This window comes from Oncorhynchus mykiss, chromosome 6 (genome assembly GCF_057628025.1).
Source record: "Oncorhynchus mykiss isolate SJ-2025 chromosome 6, ASM5762802v1, whole genome shotgun sequence".
Taxonomy (NCBI): domain Eukaryota; kingdom Metazoa; phylum Chordata; class Actinopteri; order Salmoniformes; family Salmonidae; genus Oncorhynchus; species Oncorhynchus mykiss.
The window spans coordinates 67751469-67770325 of record NC_143027.1 but is presented as its reverse complement, the minus strand read 5'-3'; the positions used below and the strand labels follow the sequence as shown (position 1 = coordinate 67770325).

At 42.6% G+C, this 18857-nt stretch overlaps 1 protein-coding gene across 2 annotated transcripts; it reads right to left on the bottom strand.

Annotated features, from left to right (window-relative positions):
• Positions 1–2: 2 nt before the first annotated feature.
• LOC110526412 (SAFB-like transcription modulator) lies at positions 3–13886 on the bottom strand. Of its 2 annotated transcripts, XM_021607377.3 has the most exons (19): positions 13674–13886; positions 11379–11466; positions 10862–11295; positions 10632–10659; positions 8971–9466; positions 8299–8342; positions 7787–7899; positions 7381–7530; positions 6921–7036; positions 6680–6831; positions 6435–6595; positions 6206–6345; positions 5930–6110; positions 5608–5732; positions 3660–3836; positions 3038–3487; positions 2786–2933; positions 2513–2673; positions 3–471 (listed from the first exon to the last, which is right to left on the bottom strand). In XM_021607377.3, exons 1-19 carry the CDS (start codon positions 13806–13808, stop codon positions 369–371), a joined length of 3402 nt encoding a protein of 1133 aa, XP_021463052.3. In that variant the 5' UTR covers positions 13809–13886; the 3' UTR covers positions 3–368. The 2 variants fall into 2 exon arrangements, with proteins under 2 accessions (XP_021463052.3, XP_090094796.1); XM_090238670.1 differs by lacking the exon at positions 8971–9466 and having other exon boundaries at positions 13674–13847.
• Between the last annotated feature and the right edge of the window lie 4971 nt (positions 13887–18857).

Below are 18857 nucleotides of genomic sequence, written 5' to 3'. Positions count from 1 at the left end.
AATGAGCAAGATGTATAATTTAATAACCTTCAGAAGCACCAGGGGCATAACTAAAAATGATGGTTAAAGAATACATTGATCTGCTTACATACGGTACATGGAGTTTCAGTTAGGGGAAGAGCAGTTAACATCAAACTTGTTACAAATAACTAAAGCTGTACAATTCTATTCTAAAGGTAAGTTGAACATTATGTGCACAGGGTTTAAGTCACAGCACAACTGTTAGGAAACCATACATTGATTTAACCTATACAGAACAAAACATTTCTATATCAACCTTATGGCTAGAAACCAGCCTCTTAAAACACAATACTTAAAAAAAAATGTTTTTTTGAAAAATAAGCTTAAGCTGATCTGGGGAGAGGCAGTTAGAACCGTCGGGGTGCTCCTTTGAAGGGCTTGAATCCGCCAACACTGGACATGGAACTGTTGGTGATCTGCACGATTCTGTTCATTGCAGACGAAGAGTGGCTGGAGAAACAAAAATAGATTTCTGCCTAAAGAAGCATACAGTAGAGACAGAAGCTCAAATGTGGCTTCTACCAGAATACATTTTTACATATAAAAAAAAGTACTGTGTGTGTGTGTGTATATATATATATATATTTTTTTATATACATAATATCACACATTTGGATTCATTGGAGTTTTTTTTTTTTTTTACACTTGATTGATAGTTTGCTTGGGCGGTATACCGTATACCGGAGTATTTGGAAATAGCCAAATATACCGCCAATACCGTTGAATTTGAATATTTGTAGCTACTTTAGGTAAATACCTGCAGTCAACTTGTGCAATCAGTAAAGATTGTCACAATTTTTTATTATGAAGCTTACTGGTAGTCCTCAGTCACATGGTGTTTGTTTATAAGCACAACAACCAGAGCCTTGTTTTTTAAAAGTTTATTTAACTAGACAAGTCAGTTAAGAACAAATTCTTATTTTCAATGGAGGCCTAGGAACAGTGGGTTAACTGCCTTGTTCAGGGGCAGATCGACAGATTTGTACCTTGTCAGCTCAGGGATTTGATCTTGCAACCTTCCAGTTACTAGTCCAACACTAACCACTAGGCTACCTGAGTCACTCACTTGTGTAGCACACGCCAGGTGATCGAGTTCGTTATCTTATACCTATTAACTGTCTAAAAATGTGCTAAATGCGCTACAGTTGTGATTTGGTTTGCTAATTTAGTAGCTATTTAGCCATCTAGCTAAGTGCTTAGCTTAATTCAAAATCAAGCTTAGCTTGGTAACAGCAGAGAATCCTCTCCTGGATCAAGAGCCTTGCTGATATTTCCTTTGTGGATGCAGCAAACTGGATATTTTTTTAGTTACTTGTATAACTGAGCTGGTTTGTCTGTCCTGCAAATACTTTAGGTCAGAGACTGTACACAATGTCCTCTTTAGTATTTAGTTAGCATTATCTATGGGCTTTTACATCTACTTGTTAGCATTGCTAACCTCCGGATTACAGAAGATCCAGTGGGGTTTGAAAATAGTGCTCCTTTTGTTCAGTGTAGGTATTATGGTGTATTACAGAATATCCCGGCATGGCACAATGACGGTATGGAAATACGGATACCACCCAAGCCTAAATCATAGTGCTCAGACAAGTCCGATACACATGATATATATTCATTTCAGTCACAACTATTACAGATTAAATCCACCCCTCGGTTTCTCTCAGCCCATCCCACCTACTCTTGATTTCCTTGTGCCATTTCCTTTTCAACTGTTGTGTGATGTTTTACACAGATTCTCAAACCTTTCTAAATGGGATATTATCAACAGATGTGAATTAAATATATACATTTGGTTGTTGATTGATTACAGCTTTTCTGATCACCCAACAGTGCTATTTGTAGGGCTCATTTTGGAACAATGTCATGACTATTTAACCACTCCTGTCTCTGTGGCCAGAAACAGGCTACACAGGACAATACCAGAATAAGTGGTCAAATTATTGTCTCTTCGCAGCTAAATCTGCATAGCTGACATGGTTGTATGCCCCATATACATAACATTCTTCTTTTGGTGGCAAGAATATTGTATAATAATTTAAATAGAAAAACTACGGTTTGAGTCAAGCATTGTTTTGTGTATCAGTTTATAAACCATGTGCCATGGAATCAGCACACTGGAAATCTCTTCACGTATTTTACAACCTGTATGGCGCCATGGTGAACATTTTAGTCCTCAAATAAAACAGGTATATTTTTCTATTCATGACAATTCTCTTTCTCCAATTTTGCTCTTTAATAAAGGCCAGATAAACAAGCTCCCCTTCTCCTTGCCTCCTCCATTTTTGCAGTAATGCACCAATCAGTTGGTTGTAATTTTAGATAGAGCTAACAATTCCACATGTGTTAACTCCACCTCTCCTATTCATAATATCATTAACAAATATATTTTTTACCATAAATAATGTTTTAAAAATATTTTTATCAATTAGTATATTTGAGTTTAACCATAACAGGGAAAAGTACACAGTCTTAATGCAACGGCAGTGAATACCTTGAGTGTGGGGCCATCATGCTGCCACGGCTGTCTCCCATCCTGCGACTGTCTGGGAAGCCCCCTCCCTGGGATCCAGCCCCACCATGCCACTCCTTCCTGGGGGCCGGCTGGTCCCGGCCATGCCGCTCCACCACCACCTGGCGGCCAGAGCTGAAATGCTGAGTGGAGAACAGGGGAGATTGTAGTTATGAATTCCCTATCTGAAATGTAACTAAAATGGAGGGTATTGAATGTGTAAATTTAGCTATGGGGGATTTGTGAGGTGCTGACCTGGTCTGCCATGACCATGGGTCTTCCTCCATCCCGGCCACTGAAGTTGGATCTTCCTCGGCTGGCTGAGGAGCCTCCTCTGAGAGCAGGCCCCTGGCCATCTCTGCCTGAACGCTCTGGCCGCATACCTCCGGTACGCACAGCTCCACTACACAACCACAGAGACATGATTATTACCACATGGATAACAACAAAAGACCTTTGTCTACAACTTTAATCAAACAAGCACACTAGGCATCCATCCATTCTCACCGTATGTCCCCCTTAGGTGCACTCATGCTGCCGTCATTCTTCCATCCTGCATGCCCAGTATGAGTAGCATGACCAGCGTGCCCGGAGCCTCTGGGGGAGCGGCCGGTATGAGACATGCCAGGCATGGGTGCTCTGCCCCCTGCTGGGCGCTCAGGCATGGGCGCGGCCCGGCGCTCAGGCATGGGCGCGGCCCGGCGCTCAGCAATGGGCGCGGCCCGGCGTTCAGGCATGGGCGCGGCCCGGCGCTCAGGCATGGGCGCAGCCCGGCGCTCATCCCTGTCTCGGATCTCTCTGCGGTCTGTGTCACGGATGTCTGCTCGTGGAGTTGGAGGAGGCTCAGCCCTGCGGACAGTCTCAAAGTTCTTGGGGTAGCGCTCAAACCCAGAGCTGTCCCTGCGAGCAGCCGGGCGGGACTTCTTAGCCTCAGGCTCACTGTTGAAGCGGTTACGTCTGAAAACCCCCGACACCCAAAATGGATTGTCAGATTCTGTCAAGAGCTGACTGTTACTGGAGAGAGATAGGCATGCTAAACTGCTATATGGGCTGTGTGTAGCTTGCTCTTTGCCGTTTTAGGTCCAGGTTGCGTTATTTACAAAAAGCACTTAGAAATAATAGGGCCTACCTCTCAATGGTGTTGGGCTCAACGGCTGCAGCCTCAGGGAAGCCTCTGCCTCTCTCCCGGGGGCTGAACTCAGTAAAGCGGTTCTGCTGGCGGTTGTAGTCCGAGCCCTGGTTCACACGGCCCTCAGACTCTGGCTGGATCTTCTTGTTTCCATTCCAGTAGGGATCATCCCTCCGGCTGAAACATTCAATGGAGAATATGCTTTACCTGGGCGACAAGTAAACAAACTGGTGTGGAATAACACATACCACCAAATTGTATCTTTCACTTTTCAGTTGATGGTCAAATTGACATCTGCTGGTCATGTCTGAGACCAAGCATCCCTGTCTGCTGTGGGATGCAGACATACCAGGACGGGAGACAAGTCTGTGTGCAGGGACAACGACAAAGCAGTACTGTAACCTATCCTGCAACTTCATGGACATAATGGTGGAAGCTGGTGTCATGATGTTGCTCTCTGAGTACAGTGAGCACCATCCCCCGCTCTCTGCTTATACAACCAGACTGCTGTGGGCAGAGTGAGGTCGTAAATTCCTAAGGAAGACCCTGCCTCATGGACACACAGAGAGTAGAGAGTAGTTTTCATGGAGACAAATGAAATCCTTCCACCTCACAGAACATGAGGTACGAACAAAATTCATGTTCCAGAGAAAGTGTAAAAGATTGGTGAAGAATCCAGTTACAAACTGGTGCGTTTGTCACAACTTGGCAAGCTCAAGAGAGACGGCGTGGCCACATTACCATAACGCTGTTTATATAATAGCCTCAGAAATTAGGTTTACATCTAATTGTTGTATAAGATGAATGAGTGAGGATGATACTATTTGAATAAGGGTGTAATATGATTGTGGACTGTTTAATGACGAAAAATACAATTCCCTTTTTATTTTAACTAAATCAGAGGACCGCCCCTGAGCCCAGTTAGGGCCAGACATCCTGAGACAGCTCTCTTCTGCCATTCTGAATAAAACCCCACTTTGAGAAATTATCAGTAGACCATGTTTTTCTCCATTAGGAGGGGGACACAAGGTTGTAGACCATTGCTGAATCTTTTAACCATACCACGTGGTTAAAACTTAGACTACCGACAGAATAAGAACAAGGTCTTTGATACTAATTACTAGTCTGCAGCTAGGAATTCAGCATCATTGAACGCGAATAACGACATCCGCCGAAACATCCATTCTATTTGAATGTCACTCTGAACAATCCCCTCTAACCACAACCGAGAGAGAGCGAGGGAGAGAGACGGACAATTCTGCAAAAGAAATTAACTTTTCACCAGCGATCAAGACGACACACTGAGCGTATATATATTGATTGCAATTGTTCCCGACTGAGTGAGCGTTCATGTGTAAGGATTAGCATTTCAATTGTTATAATTATTAACCCTGTAGTGACTTCTTAGTCGACTACCCCATTGCCCCTTTGTCTAACAAGCTGCCATGCCGGTTTAGCCCACTAGGGCACATTCTATAATTTCATGTAACCATATTTACTGTTTGTTCATGCATTTCTGTGAATTACTTAGTTAGTAATAAATAAACTATTTAAGACAATTGATGTATGGATGACTCAGTCAAGACTGGATTCGTGCAGATAACCAACAATTTACGACGTTTGGAATGAGACTAACATGAGGTAAGATAAATAAATAATCAGAAGACTATTGATCACATATGAAAATATCTGAAAGGTTATATTGGGAAATTATAACTTTGTAATCTGAATACTTTCCTTGGTGCCCCTATTTCCTAGTTAATTACAGTTACACGATTAATTACTTTGATCACGTTATACTAATTAATGGAATCTTTGATAAAAAACGAAGTCTTCAATTTAATAATGGTAAAGACACGACACTGGTTGTCCACGAACAGAGCCTCAACTACACAGAGCAAACCCCAGACAAACATCCCATCCCCAACTACAGTGTGGCCTTGTGTACCTGTGGTCCACATCGCGGCCTCTCTTCAGGTTGTTTCTCTTCTCCTGCTCGTAGCGGAGCTGCTCCTGCTGCCTCCTCAGCTCCTCCCGCTCACGAGCCATACGCTCCGCCTCTTTACGCCGCTCCTGCATCACAGCGAGATAACGTCAGCATTACATTAACAATCCACTAAATGGTTTGCTCAAAATGCTCCTGGGAACTGTTGACAGATCACCAGGATGAACAATGAGTAAACAATTTACCTTACTCCTGTCGTTTTACAACAATCAACTAAGGTACAGCCAGGTTGACTAAACATCCTTAATGATTTGAGTCCAAGCACCTGCTCTATGCGGATCCTTTCCCTCTCCAGCCTTTCCCTCTCCATGCGCTCCCTCTCCAGTTTCTGCCTCTCCACCTCAAGCCTCTGCCGTTCACGGAGCAGGTTCTCCCTCTCCTCCCGCTCCCTAATCAGACTGATACGCTCACGCTCCCGGCGTTCCCGCTCCGCTATCTCACGCCGCCTGACGGGACAGGAAGTCACAGAAACATTAGTACCCAGCATCCTTACAGTACTACAGAATACAACAATTAGAGTAGGAGTTTGTTTCAGGCTGACCTGCGAAGTTCCACAGCCCTGCGGACGCGCTCCAGCCGGACCATACGCTCACGCAACCTCTGCTCTTTCATCTTCTCAAAGGGGAGGATGTCTTTGCTGCCTCCCTTGTTGGGGAAAACTCTAACTCTATTCATCTCCATCTAGGAAAGACAAGCATGTAGAGGTGAACATTGAAAAAGAAAGTTCCATGATCAAACTTTGTCGGATAGAAAAGAAAACTGCGACAAACCTCTTCGGGGGGCATGAAATATCTGGGTCTCCGCTGCATCATGTTGTTGTTGGTGGTGAAACCCGGCTTGTCAAATCTCCCCCTCCTGAACGGTGGTCTCACTTTGTTCAGGTCTCCTTTGGCATGATCAATCACCACCATCTTGCCAGGGCTCTTGGTCCCTACACAAAACAGGACAGGGGTTTTAATTTTTACTACCCTACAACACAATACATAAAAAGGAACCTAAGAAGGAACATACATACTTCCACCATGCTTTTTATCATCTTTCTTGGAGGCATCTGGGCCTGAGCTGGATGTTGTGCTTTTAGACTCCTGCTTCTTGGATGAATCCTTGCCGTCTTTGTCTGATGGTTTGTCGGACTTCTTCTCTTCTTTTTTGGAGGATGGCTGGGTTCTTCAGGGGAAAAAAATAACAGACATGAACATTTCTTTCCAATTTCACCATTCTGAAACAGACAGATTTTGTGTTTCTTCCTCACATACTTGCTAGTGCTAGTCTTGTTTGTCAACGCACTACGTTTGTCACTTGATTTGCTGGAGCTGGTTTTGTCATCTGATTCCTTCTTTGAAGGTTCTTTCTTGAAGGGATCACTTTTAACCTAAAAAGACAACAAATACTCCGTCACAGTAATTAAAGGCTCCGTCACAATTCTGGAGCAATGTAATTTCAATTAATTAAAGAACAAAAGGACCTTGAACCTTGTTTCTCCCTACAATGAAAATTACAGAGCGCATGTTGGCTCAATGGCTCAGAAGAGAATGTCAGCCAATGTTGTTTTGCAAAAAACTCTCAAAATGGAATCTTAGAATCGTCAAGAGTTCTGGAGGCTTTATGACATCACAAAAGATAGAAGTCAGAGAAAAGACCCTGTACTGTAAAATTGTAATCGTGCTCTCAACATTCTAGCTGAACAATGTGCAAAACAACTGTTTGTCAGCTTACCCTTTCAACAGATATCTGCTGGCCGTGGAGTTCTGTGCGGTCCAGGTGGGAGATGCACCTTCCCACCTCTGTACTGGAAGACATTGTCACCAAGCCATAACATTTGGCTCCAGGACTGCGAGCATTAGTAACCACTTTGGCACTAAAAACCTGTGGCGACAGGAATTTGTTTAGGGGTGGAGCAACTACATGCTGCTTGTAGAGGGGTTGGGTTAAATGCGGAAGACATTTCAGTTGAATGCATCCAGTTTTACAACTGACTAGGTATCCCCCTTTCCCCTAGTAAAACAGTAAATAGTTTCCAATAAGTCAAAGCAAAACCATGACACCCATTCAGTAAGAAACATCAAACCGCAGTACCCCACCACAAGAAACCGTTTACAGACATTTTAAGCTCTAGACTTACCTTCCCATATTTGCCAAAAAGGTTTTTCAAATCAGCTGCTTTGGTGTTGGAGGACAGGCCGCTCACCCATATGTTTCGAGTGGAGCTGCTTGCACTACTACTGCTGATACTTCCTGAAATAGGGTTGTTTCAAAACATACATACACTGTAGAGGCTTTTACATGTCTACACACTTAAAACTAATCTACAACAGCCTAATGTTACATACCGGTAAGCATTACATGTTAAAATGCAGGTGCTTTTGACTAAATTAAATCATTTCAGACACCTTTAAAATGCCAAAAAAAAAGTACTTTTTAGATATGTGAAGAAAACTGGGTAATATGCAGATTACACCAGCGGTACTAAAATTCCCAGATCAACTCGGTTTGTTCTGACGCTTGAGAAAATGCCATTTTGGCTGTCCAGTCAATACTGCACATTGCTTACATAACCTACATAAAGGCCTATGCTTGACCATCGTCTGATCATCAGTAATGACGACTTGAGAAATGTACCTGTAAAATGCTTACCTTTGTCATCTTTTGTGGCCTTTCCATCTCTGTCCTTTGAAGAACTACAAAGCAGATTTCACAACAAATAAAAAGAAACAAGAGATGAGTGCCAGTATATGAAAGCCCCTGCGGAATATGACGTACACCAGGGCAAAAACTTTTTTTTTTTAAAGAAACACTTTGTTTTGCTGTATGTATGTATGTATTTTTTTTTTTTATCCCCACGGGCAAGGCTTGCATTTGGACAAAACTCCCATAATGGCCTTTTTCATTGCTTTTCCTCAGGTGATATGGGTCATGTTCTCAGCCAATTTACTCCCTGGACCAATGAAATCTTCAGTATTGCGTTCGACTTCACAGCGAATCATTTCATATGTTTCTGACAAACTGACATCACAGGGACTACTGCCCTTTTAAAAAGCCCTACGTGGGAACTGGAAAAGGCAAACGTGCTGGAAAGGTGAAAGTAACATCTGTTTTCAGCTCCTGGTTAATGACACAAATTACCCAACTTCAGAAAAACAACCAAATGAAAGTAACAAATGGGAGGCTCATTAGGTACATCAATGAACATTTCTCATTAGGAAAAAAAGTAAAAAAAATCTTGAGGCTACCCACAATGCTGCGTTCACAGTGAGCTGGAACTTGGTAGTAGTATCTTAAAGAACTGACATAGCTAGAAAGACAAACCTCTTTCCTTGACCTGATGCCCCAGTAGACGAGGGGCCTTTCTTCCCAGAATCCTTGTCTTTGTCTCCCATTTCAGCTTTCTTCGAGGCCTCTCTGCTTTCCTTCTTAGAGGAGTCAACCTTCGTCCCGTCATCCTTCTTACCATCTTTATGGCCTTCCACTTCCATCTTCATGGCATCCTTGGGGCTCGTCTCAGCAGAGGCCTCTGGCTCGTCACAGCCCTTGTCTGCCTCTGAATCTGGAAGTTTCACATGTTTACCTGTTTCCAGGAGGTCATCACCATCAACATCCAGCGTGATGGCATCTTCATTCTGGAGTGTGACGGATATGTTATCGTCCTCGTCTTCTTTAGCGGAGACGGCAACTTCAGTTTCGATCTCCTCCACTTGTTCGGCCTCCGCCTCGGCTTCTGCCTCAACCTCGGTTTCTGGGAGGCCGTCCTCACTGGGTGGAGGTTTAGAATTTTCGCGAGTACCATCATCTGTATCAGTTATATCTGAGGGATTTAATAAGGATAAAACATGGCAAAAAAAAACACAATGTTTAACATTGACATGTCTGTTACTTGACCTAGGAAGTAGAATAGAAAGCAAGTTTAGTATTAGTGGTCATCGAAGGGTAGAAGACCACAGGAACACACAAACATACATTCCTCATTGAAAAATGGTGGTGCGGATCAATAATCTTCATGTCATTTTCACCACCAATACTTCTTTTGCGATCCTTACAGTTATGTGTACTGTACAGTGAAGTTACTCTTCAATACTCCTGTCATTAGGAGCTCCATTCCCGTTCATCAGTTTGAAGAGGGCATTTGTTCAAATTAAAGGAAAAGACCATCTGTCCAACTTCTTCCGTAACCAAAAAAATAATCTGTGCCCAAAGCCATGGAGGTCAAATTCAGTCTCATTTTATGGCCGTTCTACTGCCCAGGGCTCTCCCATCATAGTCTTTATGGTCATCTCCCATGTCTTCTTTCCCTCATAAAAGTCTGTCTTAAGTGACTTGGGATGGTTGACAAAAAAATTGATGTCATCTTTAAATCGTCCTTGTGATTGCAGTGACAGGCTCAAGTCCTTAGCAAATGTGTCCTCTAGTCTGTACATCATGTCCTGGTTGGTCTTTGAGCATTCTCAGCAATGATTTCTTCTCTCCGTCTGAGACATCTGTACTGCAGTTGGGGTGATACAGGAGGATGGGCCCCGATGGGCAGGAGTCCCCCATGGTATCGTCAGCACACACTGGAACTCCCTCTAAATCAGCTTGCCTTCTTCAGTGCAAACCTTTCCCTCACCTTAAAGAAGCCTGTTGATTCCTGAGCTTTTTATCTTGAGGGAATGTACTATGCAGTCTGTATGGTTGATGGAGCCCTCTTGCATCTCAGGCCTGGAAGAGTAGGTAACATCCCACCCAAAAAGTACTATGACCAAAAGAAGCAAGTCCTCCAAAAACAGGATGTCCCTTCTATGTTGTATTCATGAACAATGAGTCCTGGATAGATGGCTGGCTGAGTATCTAGCCAGCAGACAAAAGAAATGGAAGGCATAAAGGAGAGAGGGGGCATAGCAGTTTCTTACCTTCACACAAAGGGGGCTACCTGCTACCTGCAAACCCCCCCCAGGAAAAGTAATCAATTAAATAGGGTGTGAGCACAAACATACCTTCTTCAACATCATCCTCGTCTCCCTCCTGAAAGAGACCAACGTGAAAGGTAAATACACATATAAAGATAGTTTCAGTCTAATGCCTTACTTAAACCAGGTTAACTGATCTGAATACCAGCATTTAATTATAAAAACAATATCTGATCTGTGTATGGTAACCTAATGATCTTTAGTCTACCGTGACAGTGGGGTAAACACAAACGTAAACATATTCATGTGACACTCACCTTGGAAAAATATTTGTTTTCCTTGGTAGCAGATTCCTCTTCCTTGGTAGGAGATTCATCTTCCTTGGTAGGAGATTCATCTTCCTTGGTAGGAGATTCATCTTCCTTGGTAGGAGATTCATCTTCCTTGGTAGGAGATTCATCTTCCTTGGTAGGAGATTCATCTTCCTTGGTAGGAGATTCATCTTCCTTGGTAGGAGATTCATCTTCCTTGGTAGGAGATTCATCTTCCTTGGTAGGAGATTCATCTTCCTTGGTAGGAGATTCATCTTCCTTGGTAGGAGATTCATCTTCCTTGGAGAAGGATTCATCTTCCTTGGAGAAGGATTCATCTTCCTTGGAGAAGGATTCATCTTCCTTGGAGAAGGATTCATCTTCCTTGGAGAAGGATTCATCTTCCATTGGATTGTCAGTGTCAGAGTCCACTTTCTTTCCTAAAGAAGTAATGAAGTCATATCATCCAAATTGGAAACAGAAATATTGAACAGTAATTTAAATATTAGGAATGTCAAATTACCTTTAGCTTTTGCATTTTTTCTATTAGGCGTGTCTGCTGGGAGTGGAATTTCAATGGTCTCTGGATCTCCACCTTCCTCCTCAATGGCCTGAGAAAGTATAATAAAAAAAAATAATAAAAAAAAACACTATTGTAATTACTAGTCATTTTTCGGACATTAATTTAATGTCCCATCCTCATATTTAGCCTCACAATTAAGTGTTTTACCATTTTCTTTTCAGGACAACAAGTAGAACACAAAACAATTTGACATAAAACAGCTGCATTCATGAGTTTTATTGACAAATCTCAACAACAAAAAAATTGGTCAAAGCATAAACTTGATGAAAATGAATTTATATGAATGCTGTAAGTACAACAATTGTTTGCTCACTGTGATATGAATATCCAACTAGTCAGTGACAACAACTATGTGAGCTTATTACAGTATTATAGAAACCATGTCACTACACTCTTCTAGGTTGAAGTAACCCTTACCATTCTAACGACTTATGTAGCATGTGAGCATCATAGAGCAAAACACGGAGTCTCACATTTTTATAGATAATAGTTTGTAGCTCAAACAATTCGGATTCCACAGACATTGTAGTAAAAAGACCAGTCCTGGGCCCCTTCGGGATCCGCCCTTGCCTCACACACTTTAGCTCAGCCCCCCTTAATCACACAGAAGTACGTAGTTCAAACACACTACGTTTAAGAGGGGTTAGAAGTCCAATACGCACACCGGCGTTACGGTGGGACTCATCGAGTTAAAATACGTTCATTACTCACCAAATATGGAGTTTTGAATAGCAACTATCGTCATTTACAGCCGGCATGGTCAGGATGTACGTCCAAAAAAGGTCTTAATAAAAATGTAAAAGCAACTGAAAAAAATGCCTATTCTGCACCTCCAATGTAAATCACTCGCGTCACAAGGATCGCTGATAGCACTAACCTTACTGCAATGAACAGGTCGGAAGTCTACAACAGCTCAATACATTGGAGCTGCCGAAGAGGCATTGTTTAGGCCTGCATACCTGGTTGTCACTAGTTACCACAGGCACAAAGTCTTAAACCACACCTATTTCTACAATTGAACGTCTTAAAATCTGATTTAAAACCTAGCAGCTAACCCTAACCACTGCTAACCTTACACCTGAACTTAAAATCAGTGGTGGTTGGTGCATTTAAGGTGATGGAGGGCAACAACAACAAATTATGAGCATGGACTTATTTCTATTACAGCATATTTTATGACTGTCATTCATATTCCATTCACCCAGCTCAATGTAACATCGATAGGTTTAGGCTACTACATAATACCTGAATATTCCCTATATCCATCATGAGGTTGCTACAACCTAGCCTATGAATGAAGGTTTACAACATAGTTGCACAGGATCAGAGAAAATTGAGTAATCAAGTTGACAGACAGTCACATTCAATACAAACAGCAAGATCATATAATTTACGAAATAGACCATTTTCACTTTGTGGCTGTGCTATCTAGTGGAAACCTATATACCGGCTTATTTGGTGAGTAACTAACGTATTTTGACAGGATTCAATTTGGTTAACTAGTGAATGGCAAATTGAATGGCTGCTTCCTGGGTTTAAATGAGATTCACCATATCAACGTCTCCTGTCAAGTCAGATTATAGTTCATTATATGTATAAACATGTACTTTAGTTTATTTAGTAAATATTATCTTAACTCTTATTGTTCTTAAAACTGCTTTGTTGGTTAAGGTATTGTAAGTAAGCATTTCACGGCAAGGTAAACACCCGTTTTATTCGGCGCCTGTGAAAAATAATATTAGATTTTTCATTTGAATTATAAACTTTAACTCTGATCAAGGTACTTTGCGAAATGTGTGTGTGGATGTGATGTGGGCCTATAGCAACATAGTTTTCTAAAGGAGACATTGATGCGATAGATGTCATGGCCAGCTACCATTAGTTACCAACGCCCACACACCGACTGCATCGATGCAGGACGGTGGACTACCTTGTCAACCTGACGCTGCAGACAGGCCGCGAGCACGCAGTACCGCAGTTGGACAACTAGACAGCATCCAACGGTAACGTTAGCTAGCAGACTAAACATCTTAGTTGGCAACTACGAAAAAAAGCAAGCTGTACATAGATACACATTCATCCCATAACAAGTTGGATAGCTAAGCTATCTAGCTGGCAGCAGTTGAGGACGGCCTCAATCAATCAAATCCGTAAAACTGTTTGGTAGCTAACATTAGCTAGCCTAGTGGTCATTAGCTTTGCGTTCGCCAAGTACAAATAAATTGAGCTCGTTACCTGTTTTAGCCTTGCAATTAGAACATTCTTCACACCTGTGACATCTAAATTCCTTCGCTTGAGTTCAGATTTAAGATCTATAACTCGTAAATCTGTTATTTTCTTTGACTCCGTTGAAATGGCACCCGACGCCATTTTACCTTGCTGGATGTGTTGTTGCAAACTTGTGTGTGCAGAAGGGAAGCACGCATGCTCACGCAATGGCCCCAAAGTTATTCTCAAAATGTGTATTGGCGGATCGCATCCAACTGAAATATGCATACACTGCCACCTACTGTACTGGAGTGTGAGGCTGGTCACGGCCCCCTTATTAATATATATTCTTCTATGATATCATGGCAGTCCGCAAACAAACGTTTAAAGTGCATGCCGCCACTTTTTTCATATATGTCTCTTAAATAGCCCTTTGTTTCCACCTACTGTTCTGGAGTGCAAATTCATTACACGCTTTGACACAAAGGGGAAGAAAAAAATCACTGTACCAAACCTACACCCATTAAAACCTCACCCCTATTCCACTACTTGGCCCTATCTGATCCTAATCCAGGCTGGCAGCCTGGGAGGACTGGACCCTATCTTTCAACACACCTTGTCCTCTGCAACAAAATATTGTACACCCAAGTACTTCTCTGCAGTGTCCACCCCAACATATATTTTCTGTGATTTTACGTTCTATTTCTGCGATACAGTTAATAACCATGGCTATGAATCCCTACATTTTCTGTTTAGGGAACCCAACCGTACTGAAACCCATGTTTTTCCTATCATTTCAATTCAAAGGGGCTTTATTGGCAAAGCAAGTGAAATAAACAAAAGTGAGAAGACACAAAACAACAACAAAAAAAGATTCAAATTTAACAGTAAATATTGCCTTCAAAAATGTTTTAAAAAGATAAAGACATTTCACAGTGGAGGCTCCTAAGGGGAGCACGAATAATGTCTGGAAAGGAGCAAATGGAATGGTATCAAACCATGTGTTTGATGTATTTGATAGTGTTCCACCTATTCGGCTCCAGTCATTACCACGACCCCATCCTCCCCAATTAAGGTGCCACCAAACTCCTGTGATTTCAAGTGTTACTATATATTATCAGCTATGTACAGTGTTTTAGCAATGTGCAAATAGTTATAGTACGAATAAAGGTAGGTAGGTAAAGATAAACAGATACATATTGGTGGTATTTAAAACATTATTTGTGCTCCACATGGTTACCCTTTTCTCATGGCAACAGGCCACAAATCTTGATGCTATGAATGCACACTGCAGTATTTTGCCTAACAGATATGGGAGTTTGGTTTGTTTTTGAATTTTTTGTGGACCTGTGTGATCTGTGGGAAATATGTATATCTAATGTGTCCATACATTTGGCAAGAGGTTAGCATGTGCCACTCAGTTTCCAACTAACTTTGTGAGCAGTGAACTCATAGTTTGTCTTCTCACTCCCCTCAGCAGTAGAGGCTGCTGAGGGGACAAGGCTCATAATAATGGCCGGAAAGGAGCAAATGGAATGGCATAAAAAAAATGGAAACCATTTGTTTGACGTATTTGATACCATTATACCTACTCCTCTCCAGTCATTACCACGAGCCCGTTCTCCACAATTTAAGGTGCCACCAAGGTCCTGTGCTTGAGAGCCAGGTCTGCATGTGGTGGCCTCTCTCAATAGAAAGTCTATGATCACAGAGTCTTCACGTAGTCAAGGATTTTCTTAATTTTCTCAAATCACATTTGTCAGGTATTTTCTGTTTAGGGCATTCCAATTTGCTCAGTTTTTTAGTTGATTCTTTCCAGTGTGTCAAATAGTTATCTTTTTTGATTGGGTCTAATTGTGTTGTGGTCCAGGGGCTCTGTGGGGTCTGTTTGTGTTTGTGAACAGAACCAGCTGGCTGAGAGGGACTCTTCTCTGGCTGAGGGGGACTCTTGTGGTGGAATGTGTGGGTATTGCTTCCTTTTATGTGGTTGTAGAATTTAACAGCTCTTTTCTGGATTTTGACAACTAACGGGTAACGTCCTAATACTGCTGTGGTTTTCTGGGTCTCTGTGCTTTTGGTTGGATATGTTTCTCAATGTGTTTCTTAGGGTTTTGCATTCTTCATCAAACCATTTATCATTGTTGTTAATTTTCTTAGGCTGTCTGCTTGACACTTTTAGACTTGATAGAGAAGCTGAAAGGTAAAATATACAGTTTAGGCTTTCTACTGTCAAGTTTATAGCTTCACTATTGCAGTGAAATGTTTTGTCCAGGAAGTTGTCTTAATGGGATTGGATTTGTTGTTGCCCAATAGTTTTTTGGTAGGTTTCTACACTACTTTCCTTCCATCTTCTTAACAGTATGACGTTTGGTTGGCTTTGATTCCTCGTGATAGAGTATTATTCTGTTCAAGTAGGCTGTGATGTTGATTTGATCTGATAGGGGTGTCATTGGTCTGACTGTGAACGCTCATTGGTCTGACTGAGACTCTAGGTTGAGGTTTGTGATAAAGTAATCTATAGAACTACAGCCAAGGGATGAGCTGTAGGTGTACCTACTGTAGGAGTCCCCTTGAAGCCTACCATTGACTATGTACAGACCCAGCGTGCAACAGAGCTGCAAGACTCGTGACCCATTTTTGTTGGTTGTTTTGTCGTAGTCGTGTCTAGGGGGGCATATTTGGGAGGGAATACTGTCACCTCCAGGTAGCTGTTTGTCCCCCTGTGTACTGAGATTGTCATCTTCTTGTCCAGTTCAGGCATTTAGGTTACCACACACTAACATGTGTCCAGGGGCTGGAAATGATTGACCTCTCCCTCTAGGATGGAGAATATGTCTTCATGGATATAGGTAGCACACAGGAGGACATTTTACTCTGTTGAGATAATTTCCTTTAGAATTTCTAGCCAAATGTAAAATGTTCCTGTTTTGATTAATTTAATAGAGTGGGTTACGTCTGATCTCTGTGTAATAGCTGGTAATTTGGTGGATGGGACTACCAGCTCCCTGTAACCTAGAGGGCAACCAGTGGGTCCATTTCCTCTATACCATGTTTCTTGCAGGATGACACTGTCTGTATTTCTGATTTATTTGGTGAAGTCTGGGTTCCTGCTCTTTAGGCCAAAGTGCTATACAGAAACCCGGCCTAAAACCACAAACAGCAAGCAATTTGATAGAAGCACGGTGGCTAGGAAAAACTCCCTAGAAAGGCAGGAACCTAGGAAGAAATGTAGAGAGGAACCATGCTCTGAGGGGTGGCCAGTCCTCTTCTGGCTGTGCCGGGTGGAGATTATAACAGTACATGGCCAAGATGTTCAAACGTTCATCGATGACCAGCAGGGTCAAATAATAATAATCACAGTAGTTGTAGAGGGTGCAACAGGTCAGCACTTCAGGAGTAAATGTCAGTTGGCTTTTCATAGTCGATCATTCAGAGTTAGAGACAGCAGGTGCGGTAGAGAGAGAGAGTCGAAAACAGCAGGTCCGGGACAAGGTAGCACGTCCGGCGAACAGGTCAGGGTTCCATAGCCGCAGGCAGAACAGTTGAAACTGGAGTAGCAGCACGACCAGGTGGACTGGGGACATTAAGGAGTCATCAGGCCAGGTAGTCCTGAGGCTTGGTCTTAGGACTCAGGTCCTCCGAGAGAAGAGATAAAGAGAATTAGAGGGAGCATACTTAAATTCACACAGGACATCGGATAAGACAGGAGAAATACTCCAGATATAACAGACTGACCCTAGCACCCCCGACACAAACTATTGCAGCATAATTACGAGGCTGAGACAGGAGGGATCGGGAGACACTGTGGCCCTATACCCCCGGACAGGGCCAACCAGGCAGGATATAACCCCACCCACTTTGCCAAAGCACAGCCCTCACACCACTAGAGGGATATCTTCAACCACCAACTTAGTACCTTGAGACAAGGCTGAGTTTTGCCCACAAAGATCTACCCCACGGCACAAACCCGAGGGGGGCGCCAACCCGGACAGGACGATCACGTCAGCGACGCAGGTAATTCATCCTCACTCTCGTCAAGTAAAAATGTTTTGCTACCGGCTGCGGTTTTTTATTTTTGTACTTGATGCCAATCTTCCTCACCACACAGCTTCCCTCTACACTCAACTGCTTTCTTTCTTCCTCGCTGTCCATTCCCACATCTCCACGCTTTTTCCGCACCTTCATCCGCTATAATAGCAAACTGTTTAAATGGTTCTTCTGTCTTGAATTTGCCGACATGTCGCGTCAACTCAAAAAGCTCTACCAGCCGCCATTACTCCTCACGGCTCGCAATATTGACATAGCTATCGTGCACTATCACCAATATCTGTATATACTGGGATTTTGATCACCAGTCAACCTACTGTGTATTGACATTCATATTGCTATGTATTCCCTTACCTATGGATCATCATCTTGGGTCCATGCAATGGGGTATCAGCCTACTCAGTGACACCCACAGAACACAACTGTGAAGAGTTCACACAAATATTAGCGTCATAGCTTTTATTGCAAAACTTTGACTGTGGGAAATCAGTCAGTCTATTGTGCGTATTGGTCATTCATATTGCAATGTAGCCTACAGCCTTACCTATGGATCTTGGGTCCATGAAATAGGGTATCAGCCTACAAAACACAATAAGTAGTTAATTTGACACAACAACAAAAAATAATGTTGAAATCGCACTGTGGATGTATTAGACTTCAGAATTGCGTTGGGGGCATACTTATATGCACTGTACAGCCTTACCTATTGATCTTGGGTTCATGAACTGGGATATCAGCCTAGTCGTGACACCAATAGAACACAACTATTAGCGTTGTTGTTCTTCTTGTGGGACTTTAACTGTGGTATATCACCTCACTATCCAGCCTATTGTGCGTATTGACATTCATATTGCAATGTACAGTGTGAGCAAGACAAAGGAGCTGATCGTGGACTACAGGAAAAGGTAAGCCGAACAGGCCCCCATTAACATCAACGGGCTGTACTGGAGCGGGTCGAGAGTTTCAAGTTCCTTGGTTTCCACATCACCAATGATGTATCATGGTCCAAACACACCAAGACAGTCGTGAAAAGGACACAACAAAACTTGTTCCCCCTCGAGACTGAAAAGATTTGGCACGGGTCCCCAATTCTTCAAAAAAAGTCTACAGCTGCATCATCGAGAGCATCCTGACCAGTTGCATCACCGTCGGCATGTGACCTTA

What these genes read in the sequence shown, in the direction of transcription:
- LOC110526412 (XM_021607377.3), bottom strand. Translation starts at nt 13,808, where the DNA reads ATGGCGTCGGGTGCCATTTCAACGGAGTCAAAGAAAATAACAGATTTA. An exon ending in AAAAAATGCAAAAGCTAAAG is followed by an intron (nt 11,296 to 11,378) that starts GTAATTTGACAT and finishes TTACTTCTTTAG; the next exon opens with GAAAGAAAGTGGACTCTGAC. An exon ending in GCATCAGGTCAAGGAAAGAG is followed by an intron (nt 8,343 to 8,970) that starts GTTTGTCTTTCT and finishes TCTGCTTTGTAG; the next exon opens with TTCTTCAAAGGACAGAGATG.